Raw genomic sequence first — 14,244 nt, forward strand, 5'->3', positions numbered from 1 at the left:
GGCTCAAGGGGTTAAAGCCTCTGCCTTCGGCCCGGGTCATGATCCCAAGACCCTGGGATCAAGCCCTGCATCGGGCTCTCTGCTCAGTGCAGAGCCTGCTTCTCTCTCTCTCTCTCTCTGCCTGCCTCTCTGCCTACTTGTGTTCTCTGTCAAATAAATAAATAAAATCTTAAAAAAAAAAAAAATTTTAGTACAGACTAACTGGCACACTTTGTAAGATTCTTTCATGATAATTGCTGAGAATCTCTAAGACCTGGATTGTAGAATAGTTCTATATTTAACTTCTTGAAGAATCTCCATACTGTTTTCCAGAGTGGCTGTACCAGTTTGCATTCCCACCAACAGTGCACAAGGGATCTTGGGTCTCCACATCCTCACCAACACCTGTTACTTCTTGCGTCCCTGATTATAGCCATTCTGACAGCTGTGAAGTGAGATCTCATCGTAATTTGATTTGTATTTCCCTAATGATGAATGATGTTGAGCATCTTTTCATGTGTCTGTTGGCCATCTGTACGTCTTCTTTGGAAAAATGACTGCCTGTCTTCTGCCTATTTCTAAAATTAGATTATTTGGTTTTTCAGTGTTGAGTTCATAAGTTCTTTATATTTTTTGGATACTAATCATTTATCAGATATGTCATTTGCAAACATCTTCTATTCCAGGTTGCCTTTTTGTTTGGTTGATTGTTTCCTTTGCTATGCAGAAATTATTTATTTTGATGACGTTCCTATAGTTTATATTTGCTTTTGTTTCCCTTGCCTCAGGATATCCAGTAAGAAGCTGCTTTGGCCGATGTCAAAGAGGTTACAGCCTGTGTTCTCTGGGATTTTGATGGTTTCCTCCCTCACATTTAGGTCTTTTTTTTTAAAATACATAGTTATTTTATTTTTTTATTAACACATAATGTACGATTAACCCCAGGGATACAGGTCTGTGAATCGCCAGGTTTACACACTTCATAGCACATACCTTCCCCAATGTCCATAACCCCACCACCCTCTTCATACCCCCTTCCCTCGGCAACCCTCAGTTTGTTTTGTGAGACTAAGAGTTTCTTATGGTTTGTCTCCCTCCCAATCCTATCTTGTTTCATTTATTCTTTTCCTACCCCTCCAAACCCCCCACGTTATATCTCCACTTCCTCATATCAGGGAGATCATATGATGTTGTCTTTCACCAATTTATTTCGCTAAGCATGATACCCTCTAGTTCCAACCACGTTGTTGCAAATGGCAAGATTTCATTTCTTTTGATGGCTGCATAATATATATATATATATATATATATATATATATATATATATATGCGCCACATCTTTTTATCCATTCATCTGTTGATGGAAATGTAGGTTCTTTCCATAGTCTGGCTATTGTGGACATTGCTGCTATAAACATTCAGGTGCACGTGCCCCTTCGGAACACTACATTTGTATCTTTAAGGTAAATACCCAATAGTGCAATTGCTGGGTCGTAGGGTAGCTCTATTTGCAACTTTTTCAGGAACCTCCAAGCTGTTTTCCAGAGTGGTTGCACCAACTTGCATTCCCACCAACAGTGTAGGAGGGTTCCTCTTTCTCCACATCCTCGCCAGCATCTGTCATTTCCTGACTTGTTCGTTTTAGCCATTCTGACTGGTGTGAGGTGGTATATCATTGTGGTTTTGATTTGTATTTCCCTGATGCCGAGTGATATGGAGCACTTTTTCATGTGTCTGTTGGCCATCTGGATGTCTTCGTTGCAGCAATGTCTGTTCATGTCCTCTGCCCATTTCTTGATTGGATTATTTGTTCTTTGGGTTTTGAGTTTGATAAGCTCTTTATAGATTTTGGACACTAGCCCTTTATCTCATATGTCGTTTGCAAATATCTTCTCCCATTCTATCAGTTGTCTTCTGGTTTAGTTAACTGTTTCCTTTGCTGTGCAAAAGCTTTTGATCTTGATGAAGTTCCAATAGTTCATTTTTGCCCTTGCTTCCCTTGCCTGTGGCAATGTCCCTAGGAAGAAGTTGCTGCGGCTAAGGTCGAAGAGATTGCTGCCTGTGTTCTCCTCAAGGATTTTGATGGATTCCTTTCGCACATTGAGGTCCTTCATCCATTTTGAGTCTATTTTCATGTGTGTTGTAAGGAAATGATCCAATTTCATTTTTCTGCTTGTGCCATCCACTTTTCCCAACACCATTTGTTGAAGAGGCTGTCTTTTTTCCATTGGACATTCCTTCCTGCTTTGTCAAAGAGCTGAGGGTCTATTTCTGGGCTCTCTATTTGGTTTCATTGATCTTTGTGTCTGTTATTGTGCCAGTACCATACTGACTTGATGATGACAGCTTGTTATAGAGCTTGAAGTCTGGAATTGTGATGCCACCAACTTTGGCTTTCTTTTTCAGCATTCCTCTGGCTACTCGAGGTCTTTTCTGGTTCCATACAAATTTTAGGATTATTTGTTCCATTTCTTTGAAAAAAATGGATGGAATTTTGATAGGGATTGTATTAAATGTGTAGATTGCTTTAGGTAGCATAGACATTTTCACAATATTTGTTCTTCCAATCCAGGAGCATGGAACCTTTTTCCATTTCTTTGTGTCTTCCTCAATTTCTTTCATGAGTACTTTACAGTTTTCTGAGTATAGATTCTTTGCCTCTTTGGTTAGGTTTATTCCTAGGTATCTTGTGGTTTGGGGTGCAATGGGATTGACTCCTTAATTTCTCTTTCTTCTGTCTTGTTGTGGGTATAAAGAAATGCAACTGATTTCTGTGCATTGATTTTACATCCTGACACTTTACTGAATTACTGTAGAAGTTCTAGCAGATTTGGAGTGGAGTCTTTTGGGTTTTCCACATATAGTATCATATCATCTGCAAAGAGTGATAGTTTGACTTCTTTGCTGATTTGGATGCCTTTTAATTTCTTTTTGTTGTCTGATTGCTAAGGCTGACTTCTAACCTTCTATGTCTTGTGTGTTGAATAGCAGTGGTGATGATGGACATCCCTTCCTTGTTCCTGACCTTAATGGAAAATATTTCACTTTTTCTCCATTGAGAATGATATTTGAGGTGGGTTTTTCATAGATGGCTTTGATAATATTGAGGTATGTGTCCTCTATCTCTACACTTTGAAGAGTTTTGATCAGGAAGGGATGCTGTACTTTGTCAAATGCTTTTTCAGCATCTATTGAGAGTATCATATGGTTCTTGTTCTTTCTTTTATTGATGTGTTGTATCACATTGACTGATTTGCGGATGTTGAACCAACCTTGCAGCCCTGGAATAAATCCCACTTGGTCGTGGTGAATAATCCTTTTAATGTACTGTTGGATCCTATTGGCTAGTATTTTGGTGAGAATTTTCGCATCTGTGTTCATCAAGGATATTGGTCTGTAATTCTCTTTTTTAATGAGATCCTTATCTGATTTGGGGATCAAGGTGATGCTGGCCTCATAAAATGAGTTTGGAAGTTTTCCTTCCATTTCTATTTTTTGGATAGTTTCAGGAGAATAGGAATTAATTCTTCTTTAAATACTTGGTAGAATTCCCCTGGGAAGCTGTCTGGCCCTGGGCTCTTGTTTGTTGGAATATTTTTGATGACTGCTTCAATCTTCTTAGTGGTTATAGGTCTATTCAGTTTTTCTATTTCTTCCTGTTCAGTTGTAGTAGTTTATACGTCTCTAGGAATGCATCCATTTCTTCCAGATTGTCAAATTTGCTGGTGTATAGTTGCTCATAATATGTTCTTATAATTGTATATCTTTGGTGTTGGTTGTGATCTCTCCTCTTTCATTCATGATTTTATTGATTTGGGTCCTATCTCTTTTCTTTTGGATAAGTCTGGCCAGGGATTTATCAATCTTATTAATTCTTTCAAAGAACCAGCTCCCAGTTGCATTGATTTGTTCTACTGTTTTTTTGTTTGTTTCTATTTCATTGATTTTTGCTCTGATCTTTATTATTTCTCTTGTCCTGATGGGATTAGGCTTTCTTTGTTGTTCTTTCTCCAGCTCCTTTAGGTGTAGGGTTAGGTTGTGTATTTGAGACCTTTCTTGTTTCTTGAGAAAGGCTTGTATCACTATATATTTTCCTCTCAGGACTGCCTTTGCTGTGTCCCACAGATTTCACACCATTGTGTTTTCATTATCATTTGTTTCCTTGAATTTTTTCAATTCTTCTTTAATTTCCTGGTTGACCCATTCATTCTTTAGAAGGATGCTCTTTAGTCTCCATGTATTTGGGTTCTTTCCAAATTTCCTCTTGTGACTGAGTTCTAGCTCTGGAGCATCGTGGTCTGAAAAATGCAGGGAATGATCCCAATCTTTGGGTGCTGGTTGAAATCTGATTTATGACTCAGGATGTGATCTATTCTGGAGAATGTTCCATGTGCATTAGAGAAGAATGTGTATTCTGTTGCTTTGGAATAGAATGTTCTGAATATATCTGTGATGTCCATCTGGTCCAGTGTGTCATTTAAGGCCTTTATTTCCTTGTTGATCTTTCACTTGGATGATCTGTCCATTTCAGTGAGGGGAATGTTAAAGTCCCCTACTATAATTGTATTATTGTCAATGTGTTTCTTTGATTTTGTTATTAATTGGTTTATGTAGTTGGCTGCTCCCACGTTAGGGGCATAGATATTTAAAATTGTTAAATCTTCTTGTTGGACAGACCTTTTGAGTATGATATAGTGTCCTTCCTCATCTCTTATTATAGTTTTTGGCTTAAAATCTAATTGATCTGATATAAGGATTGCCACTCCAGCTTTCTTCTAATGTCCATTAGCATGACAAATTGTTTTCCACCCCCTCACTTTATTTTTTTTTTTATTTATTCATTTGACAGACAGAGAACACAAGTAGGCAGAGAGGCAGTCAGAGAGAGAAGCAGGTTCCCCACTGAGCAGAGACCCCAATGCAGGGCTTGATCCCAGGACCCTGGGATCATGACCTGAGCCAAAGGCAGAGGCTTTAATCCACTGAGCCACCCAGGCGCCCCCACCCTTCATTTTAAATCTGGAGGTGTCTTTGGGGTCTAAAATGAGTTCCTGTAGACAGCATATTGATGGATTTTATTTTTTTAATTTATTTTTTTAATTTATTCGACAGGTAGAGATCACAGGTAGGCAGAGAGGCAGGCAGAGAGAGAGGAGGAAGCAGGCTCCCCGCTGAGCAGAGAGCCCGATTCGGGGCTCGATCCCGACCGGAGCCGAAGGCAGAGGCTTTAACCCACTGAGCCACCAGGTGCCCCGGATTTTATTTTTTTTTTTTTATTTTTTTTTTTTTAAATATTTTATTTATTTATTTGACAGAGAGAGATCACGAGTAGGCAGAGAGGCAGGCAGAGAGAGAGAGAGGAGGAAGCAGGCTCCTGCTGAGCAGAGAGCCCGATGCGGGACTCGATCCCAGGACCCCGAGATCATGACCTGAGCCGAAGGCAGCGGCTTAACCCACTGGATTTTATTTTTTTATCCATTCTGATACCTGCATCTTTTGATTGGGGCATTTAGCCCATTTACATTCAGGGTAACTGTTGAGAGTTATGAATTTAGTGCCATTTTATCACCTTTAAGGTGACTATTGCTGTATATTGTCTCTGTTCCTTTTTGATCTACTACTTTTAGACTCTCTCTTTGCTTAGAGAACCCCTTTGAATATTTCCTGTAGATCTGGTTTGGTGTTTACAAATTCTTTTAGTTTTTGTTTGTCCTGGAAGCTTTTTTTCTCTCCTTCTATTTTCAATGATAGCCTAGCTAATTATAGTATTCTTGGCTGCATGTTTTTCTCGTTTAGTGCTCTGAATATATCATACCAGTTCTTTCTGGTCTGCCAGGTCTCTGTGGATAAGTCTGCTGCCAATCTAATATTTTTAGCATTGTATGTTACAGACTTCTTGTCCCGGGCTACTTTCAGGATTTTCTCTTTGTCAGAAAGACTTGTAAATTTTACTATTAGGTGACGGGGTGTGGGCCTATTCTTTTAGATTTTGAGGAGGGTTCTCTGTCCCTCGTGGATTTTGATGCTTGTTTCCTTTGCCATATTAGGGAAACTATCTATAATAATTCTCTCCAATATGCCTTCTGCTCCCCTCTCTCTTTTCTTCTTCTGGAGTCCCAATTATTCTAATATTGTTTTGTCTTATGGTATCACTTATCTCTCGAATTCTCCCCTCATGGTCCAGTAGTTGTTTGTCTCTCTTTTGCTCAGCTTCTTTATTCTCTGTCATTTGTTCTTCTATATCACTAATTCTCTCTTCTCCCTCATTTATCCTAGCAGTAAGAGCCTCCATTTTTTATTGCACTTCATTAATAACTTTTTTTATTTCAACTTGGTTAGATTTTAGTTCTTTTATTTCTCCAAAAAGGGCTTTTATTTCTCCAGACAAGGTTTCTCTAATACCTCCCATGCCTTTTTCGAGCCCAGCTAGCCCCTTGAGAATCATCATTCTGAACTCTAGATCTGACATATTACCAATATCCATATTGATTAGGTCCCTAGCCTTAGGTACTGCCTCTTATTCTTTTTTTTTTTTTTTTTTTGTGGTGAGTTTTTCTGCCATGTCCTTTTATCCAGATAAGAATATATGAAGGAGCGAATAAAATCTGAAAGGGTGGCAAAGACCCCAGGAAAATGTGCTTTAACCAAATCAGAAGAAACCCCAACTTGTGGGGCATAGCAAGGGGGTTAAAAGAAGTTCAGGAAAAGAATTTAAAAAAAGAAAAAATATAAAAAAGAATATATATATTAGACTGGTGAATAAAACAGAGTCACCCACTTAATTTTGGGAGTATTTTGGTCTCTTAGAAGAAACTACCTCCCAAGATTTTAAAGAAAAAAATAAGGATAAATAAGGATAAAATAAGGATAAATATGATGAAGGGATGCAATATGTCTATAAAGATGACATATTCCATCAAATAAGGATAAATATGATGAAGGGATGGAATATGTCTATAAAGATGAAAAAAATGTTTTTAATTTCTAAAAAAAGAGTTGATAAGTTGGTTGGGAGAATAAAGAAAAAGAAAGTGGAGGGAATTTTCTCAAGCTGGAGACTAGAGCAAAGCCCTGTGCTAGATTAAAGATGTATTTTGATCTATTAGAAGAAGTTGTATCCCATTTTTTTAGAAGAAAAAAACCAATGTATATACAAAAAATAAAGTTAGATACAATGAAGGATAAAATATGACTATAATAATGAAGCTTCAAAAAATATTTTTTATGAAAGGTATTGTTTAGATAAACTAGTTAAAAAACGTTAAAAGAGGAAAGAGTAGAAGTTAAAAACAATTTTAGCATAAGAAAAAAATAAAATTAAAAATATTAATTAACTTTGCAAGACTAAAGAATCCTGGGGAGAAAGCCATGGATTCCATGCTTTGCTTTCTCCTCCTCTGGAATTCCCCTGTTCTCCTTGGTAAGTGAACTTGGTCTTGGCTGGATTTCTTGCTGATCTTCTGGGGGAGGGGCCTGTTGTAGTGATGCTCAAGTGTCTTTGCCTGAGGCAGAATTGTACCACCCTTACCAGGGGACGGGCTAAGAATATGCTCAGTTCACTTCTGGGAGCTTTCGTTCCCTGAATGCTCTCCATAGAGTTCTGGAGAATGGGAATGAAAATGGCAGTCTCCCAGTCTCCGGCCCAGAATGAGCCAAGAGCTTGGGGCCCCACTCCTCAGTGCACCCTCGGAGAAAAACGCTCAATCACTCCCGTCTCCCTGGCCTCCAGCTGCACTCCAAGCTCACCCAGCCTGTGACCAAGTGTCTTTGTCTCTAGCACACAGCCCTGCCTGAAGTCTCCAAACCCAGAAGATCCCTGCACTCTTCCATGGGGGTCTCCCAGGATCTTGTGGGGTCTCTGTGTACAGAGCAATAGTCTGAGTGTGCCACGGATCACAGTTTAAGGTAACCCCGGGTTTAGAGCTCACTCCTCAGCTCTGTCTCTATAGCTGGCTTCTCCGCTCTAACACCTGCAGGCTCTGAAACATTCAGACATCCCTGATCCTTCTGTGACCCCACAGGACCTGAGACCACGCTGTCCCCACATGGGCTTCACCCCAGCTTAGCCTCTGGAGCAATGTCCCTCAGTGGAGCAGACTTTTAAAAGTTCTGATTTTGTAGGGGCGCCTGGGTGGCTCAGTGGGTTAAGTGGGTTAAGTCTCTGCCTTCAGCTCAGGTCATGATCTGCTTCCCACCCTCTCTCTGCCTCCCTCTCTGTCTATTTGTGATCTCTCTCTCTGTGTCAAATAAATAAATAAATAATCTAAAAAAAAAAAAACCAAAAACTGATTTTGTGCTATGTTGCTCCGCTGCTTGCCAGGAGCTGTCCCCTCCCTCCACTGTCTATCTTCCCGACGCTTTGAATTCACTTCTCAGCTGGTCCTACCTTTTAGAAAGTGGCTGATTTTCTGTTTCTAGAATTGCTGCTCTTCTTCCCTTCAATCTCCTGTTGGAATTGTAGGTGTTCAGAATGGTTTGATAAACTAACTGATCTCCTGCTACCTGAAGTCATCTCAGCCTGCTACTTCTCCACCATCTTGACTCCCTCACATTTAGGTCTTTAATCCATTTTGAATTTGTTTTTGTGTATAGTATAAGACAGTGGTCCAGTGTCATTCTTTCGCATGTTATTGTCCAGTTTTCCCAACACCATTTATTGAAAAGACTGTCTTTTTTCCATTGGATATTCTTTCCTACTTTGTTGAAATTAATTGAGCTTATTGTTGTGGGTTCATTTCTGGGTTTTCTGTTCTGTTTCACCAATCTATGTGTCTGGTTTTGTGCCAGTATCATAGTGTCTTGATCACTATAGCTGAATTCTGAAGTCCAGAATTGTGATGCCTCCAGCTTTGCTTTTCTTTTTCAAGTTGCTTTGGCTATTCAGAGTCTTTCATGTTCCATACAAATTTTAGGGTTGTTTGTTCTACAAATGCTGGTGGTATTTTGTCAGGAATTGCATTAAATGTGTAGATTGCCTTGGGTAATATAGACATTTTGACAGTTTTTGTTCTTCCAGGCCATTGGGGTAGAATGTCTTTCCATTTCTTTGTGTCATCTTTGATTTCTTTTATAAATGTTCTTTGTTTTTAAGATTTTATTTATTTACTTGAGAGAGAATGAGAGTGAGATAGAGAGCATGAGAGGGTCAGAGGAAGAAGCAGACTCCCCACTGATCAGACAGTCTGATGCTTTCTTACTGTTGTCTGATTACTAAGGCTAGGACTTCTAGTACTCTGTTAAGTAACAGTGGTGAGAGCGAACATCCCTGTTGTGTTCCTGACTATGGAGGAAAAGCTCTCAGCTTTTCCCCAATGAGGATGATATTTGCTGTGGGTTTTTCATATATGGCCTTTATTATGTTGAGGTTTTTTCCCTTTCTTCCCTACTTTGTTGAGAATTTTATCATGAATGGATGTTGTACTTTGTCAAATGCTGCATCTATTGAAAAGATCATATGGTTCTTATCCTTTCTTTTATTAATGTGGTCTGTGATGTTGATTGACTTGTGAATACTAAACCACCCTTGCAGCCCAGGAATAAATCCCACTTGATTGTGGTGAATGATTCTTTTAATATACTATTGGATTTGATTTCCTAGTGTTTTGCTGAAAATTTCTGCATCCATGTTTGTCAGGGAGATGGGCCTGTAGTTCTCTTTTTTAGTGGAGTCTTTGGTTTTAGAATCACAGTAATGCTGGCCTCATAAAACAAATTTGAAAGTTTTCCTTCTCTTTCTATTTTTTGGAATAGTTTGAGAATAAGTATTAACCCTTCTTTAAATACTTGATAGAATTCCCTTGTGAAGCTATCTGGCTCTGGACTTCTGTCTTTTGGGAGATTTTTGAATACCAATTCAATTTCATTGCCGATTATCAATCTATTCAAGTTTTCTATTTCTTCCTGTTTCAGTTTTGGTACTTTATATGTTTCCTAGTCATATTTCATTCATTTCTTCCAGGTTTTCCAATTTGTTGGCATATAATTTTTCATTATATTCTCTAATTATTATTTGTATTTCTGTGGTGTTAGTTATTATTTTTCCCCTCTCATTTGTATTTTTATTTGGATTATCGTTTCTTTTTAATAAATCTACCTAGGGGCTTATTAGTTTTATTATTTTGTTAATTAATATTTATTAATTTTAAGTAACTTCAATTGATTTTTAATTGATTTTTTTTTCAAAGCACCAGATCCTGGTTTCACTGATCTGTTCTTCTTCTTTTTTTTTTTTTTTCAGTTTCTCTTTTTTTTTTCTCATCTAATTTTTATTATTTCCCCTCTTCAGCTGACTTTAGGCTTCAGTGTTCCTTTTCTAGCTCCTTTAAGTGTAAATTTAGATTGTTTGAGATTTTTCTTGCTTCTTGAAGTAGGCCTATATTGTTATCTTTTTTTTTCTTCAAGATTTTATTTATTTGACAGAGAGAGCGATCACAAGCAGGCAGAGAGAGAGGAGGAAGCAGGCTCCCCGCTGAGCAGAGAGCCCAATGCAGGGCTCAATCCCCAGACCTGAGATCATGACCTGAGCCGAAGGCAGCGGCTTAACCCACTGAGCCACCCAGGCACCCCTATATTGTTATCTACTTCCCTCTTAGAACCTCTTTTGCTGCATCCCAAAGGTTTTGGACCTTTGTGTTTTCATTTTCATTTTATTTTTTAATTTTTGCTTCAATATCCTGGTTGACCCATTCGCTGTTTAGTAGCATGCTTTTAACTTCCTTGTATTTGTGGTCTTTCCAAATTTTTTCTTTCTTTTTTTTTTTTTTAAAGATTTTATTTATTTGTCAGAGAGAGCGAGCGAGAGCAAGCACAGGCAGACAGAGAGGCAGGCAGAGTCAGACGGAGAAGCAGGCTCCCTGCGGAGCAAGGAGCCCGATATGGGACTCAATCCCAGGACGCTGGGATCATGACCTGAGCCAAAGGCAGCTGCTTAACCAACTGAGCCACCCAGGCGTCCCCCAAATTTTTTCTTGAGGTTGACTTCAAGTTTCATAGCATTGTGGTCAGAAAATATGCATGGTATTATCTCAATCTTTTTGTACTTGTTGAGGCATGATTTGTGACCTAGTATGTGATGTATTCCAGAGAATGTCCTGTGTGCACTTGAATAGAATGTGTTTTCTGCTGCTTTAGGACGAAATGTTTTAAATATATCTGTTAGGTCCATCTGGTCCATTTTCTCATTCAAAGCCATTGTTTCCTTTTTGATCTTCTGCTTAGATGATCTGTCCATTGATGTAATTAGGGTGTTAAAATCCCCTACTATTAATGTATTGTTAACAATGATTTTCATTATGTGTATTATTAATTATTTTATATATTCAGGTGCCCCTATATTGGGGGCATAAATATTTACAATTGGTATATTTTCTTGTTGGATAGACCCCTTTATTATTTACAGTGCCCTTCTTCATCTCATTACTGTCTTTGGTTTAAAATCTAGTTTGTCTGGTACAAGAATGGCGATTCCACCTTTCTTTTGACTTTCATTTGCATGATAAATGTTTCTCCATCCCCTCACTTTCAATATGCAGGTGGCTTAGGCCTAAAATGAGTCTCTGTAAGCAGCATATTGATGGGTCTGGGTTTTTTTGTTTGTTTTGTTTTTTTTATCCATTCTGATACCCTATGTCTTTTGATTAGAGTGTGTAATCCACTTACATTCAGAGTAATTATTAATAGATATGTATTTAATACCATTTAATGCCATTTGATTACTTGCTTTGACATTGCTTCTGAGGATTTTTTCTGTTCCTTTCTAGGTTTTTTTAAATTTATTTTTTATTATTAATTTTTTATTTTTTATAAATATATATTTTTATCCCCAGGGGTAGAGGTCTGTGAATCACCAGGTTTACACACTTCACAGCACTCACCAAAGCACATACCCTCCCCAATGTCCATAATCCCACCCCCTTCTCCCAAACCCCCTCCCCCCAGCAACCTCTCACAAAACAATCTAGTTTTTTTTTTTTTTTTTTACTTTTTCTTTCATTCCCACTCATAGAGTCCTCTTTGATATTTCTTACAAGGCTGGTTTAGTGGTTACAAACTCCTTTGGTGTTTGTTTCCCTGGGAAACTCTTTATCTCTCCTTCTGTTCTGAATGATGGCTTTGTTGGATAGAGTATTCTTTGTAGATTTTTCTTATTCAATACATTGAAAATATCATGCCGCTTTCTTCTGGCCTGCCAAGTTTCTGTGGAGGAATCTGCAGTTAGCCTTTTGAATCTTCTGTAAGTTAGGGACTTCTTTTGTCTTCCTGCTATTAGGATTTTTTTTTCTTTATCACTATTTTGCAAATTTAACTACAATATGTCTTGGTGTTGGCCTGCTTTTGTTGATTTTCATGGACATCTTCTCTGCCTCCTGGTGTTGGATATCTGTTTCCTTCCCCAGATTAGGTTAGTCTTCAGCTATTATTTCCTCAAATAAACCTTTTTCTCATTTTCTCTCTCTTCTTCTGAGACTCCTATGATATAAATGTTACTACATTTGATAGAGTCACTGAGTCTCTTCTCATGATCTACTTCTTCTTGTGGCCTTTTTTGAATCTCAGTTGTTATATTTTTCATTTATGCCTGATTGTTTTTTACTCTTTTATCTCTGTTAAGTGTCTCCCTGATGTCTTCCATGCTTTTCTAAAGCCCAGTAAGTATCCTTATGATTGTTGCATTAAATTCTCCATCAGGTATATTACTTGTATGTGTTCTAATTAGGTCTCTGACCATGGACCTTTTCTTGTTCTTTCTTTTGTGCTGAATTCCTTCATCTTGGCGTTTTGTCTAAGTCTCTGTCTTCTTCTGTGTGTTTGAAAAGCCAGTTTTGTTTCCTTCTCCTGAGAGTAATGGCTTTATGAAGAGTGTCCAAGCTCTGGCACTTCTCTGGTGTGTACTGCATGCACTCTGTTGTTGTGTTTTGGTTGTTCTGTCCCTCGGGCCAGTCATCTTCAGAGGCTCTCCTTGCCTGCCGTGGGCAGTGTTTGGACCTTGGCCGGAGTGTGGCAAGTTTTAACTAGGTGTGTTCTGGTCTGCTTATTAAGTGAGGCCTGATGGTATGTCCACTGGAACTGAAGCCTTGCAGAACTCTCTGGTTAGGAGATGTGGTGTGTGGAGAGGAGGAATGGGGAGAGGGGATTCTGCTGATCTTCTGGGGAAGGGACCTCCTGTGCTGGGCCTTAGGCTTACTTGTCCAAGAAAAGCAATACCAGCAGAGTACAGGTGGGTAGGACTTGGTGTAAGCGTGTTAGGCAGACAGTGTTGGCGCTGTGCTGTTTATAGAAGTTGGTTTATCCTGAAGGGCAGTGGAGGAAGTAGTGCCAGCCAGTTCCTTTGTCCCCAGAGAGGTTTTTCTGTGCTTGTTGCTTTCAGAGAGGCACTCCCAGACAAGGAATTATTTCTCTTCATTCATCCCAGGCATTTTTCAGATCGCTGTTTTCATGCAGTCTGCCTCCAGGTTGCTTGCCTATCTGGAGCAACACAGCACACTTTGGGCTATATCCCAGCCAAGCCTGCTGACTTTTAAAACTCCAAACTTGGGGCGCCTGGGTGGCTCAGTGGGTTAAGCTGCTGCCTTCAGCTCAGGTCATGATCTCAGGGTCCTGGGATCGAGTCCCGCATCGGGCTCTCTGCTTAGCAGGGAGCCTGCTTCCCTCTCTCTCTCTCTGCCTGCCTCTCCATCTACTTGTGATTTCTCTCTGTCAAATAAATAAATAAATAAAACTCCAAACTTTAGGGACCTGGTGTGGTGGTCTTCTGGGAGAGTGTCTCACTGCACTTGAACAGATGCAGGTTTGAATGAGAAGGGCATTCACCCCCAAAGCACTGGGGTATGGGATTTAGAGCAAAGCAGGCAATATCTGGGTTAGCTGCCCTCAGCAAGTATCTCTGCACCTATGCTCAGGGGCGGGAGAGGGTAATGGTGCCTGAGGACTCTCTTGTCCCTGGAGAGGCAACTCTGTGAATGCCACCTCTCACAGACGTGCTCCACGAAGAATGAACAGTCTCTCCCTGTGATGCTCAAATCATTGCTTGTTTGCCTGCCTTCTCTAGGACTAAGACAGTGGCCTCAGGGCTTTATCCCAGCCAAGCCTGTTGACCTTTTAAACTCCAAACTTTGAGTCAGGCTGCTTGCAAAAGCTCACAAAAATCAGTCTCTGTTTTCCCAGCCAATGGCTCAGAGGAGGTATTCTTTTGCATATCCCTGTGTGCTCCACTCTCTGGCCTTTTTCTGTAACTAGAACTCCCTCCTCTCCACAGAATCTGTAATT

At 39.4% G+C, this 14,244-nt stretch overlaps 1 protein-coding gene across 1 annotated transcript in view; it reads left to right on the forward strand.

The window, feature by feature from the left end:
• LOC131827820 (uncharacterized) overlaps positions 1 to 14,244 on the forward strand; it is a 36,996-nt gene that overhangs the window by 3,117 nt on the left and 19,635 nt on the right. The window contains exon 3 of the mRNA XM_059168837.1: positions 7,764 to 7,884. Within this exon, the coding sequence (XP_059024820.1) occupies positions 7,764 to 7,883 (120 nt within the window). The 3' untranslated portion in view covers position 7,884. The remainder of the gene's footprint in view (positions 1 to 7,763; positions 7,885 to 14,244) is intronic.

Source organism: Mustela lutreola, chromosome 3 (assembly GCF_030435805.1).
Source record: "Mustela lutreola isolate mMusLut2 chromosome 3, mMusLut2.pri, whole genome shotgun sequence".
NCBI classification, from domain to species: Eukaryota; Metazoa; Chordata; class Mammalia; order Carnivora; family Mustelidae; genus Mustela; species Mustela lutreola.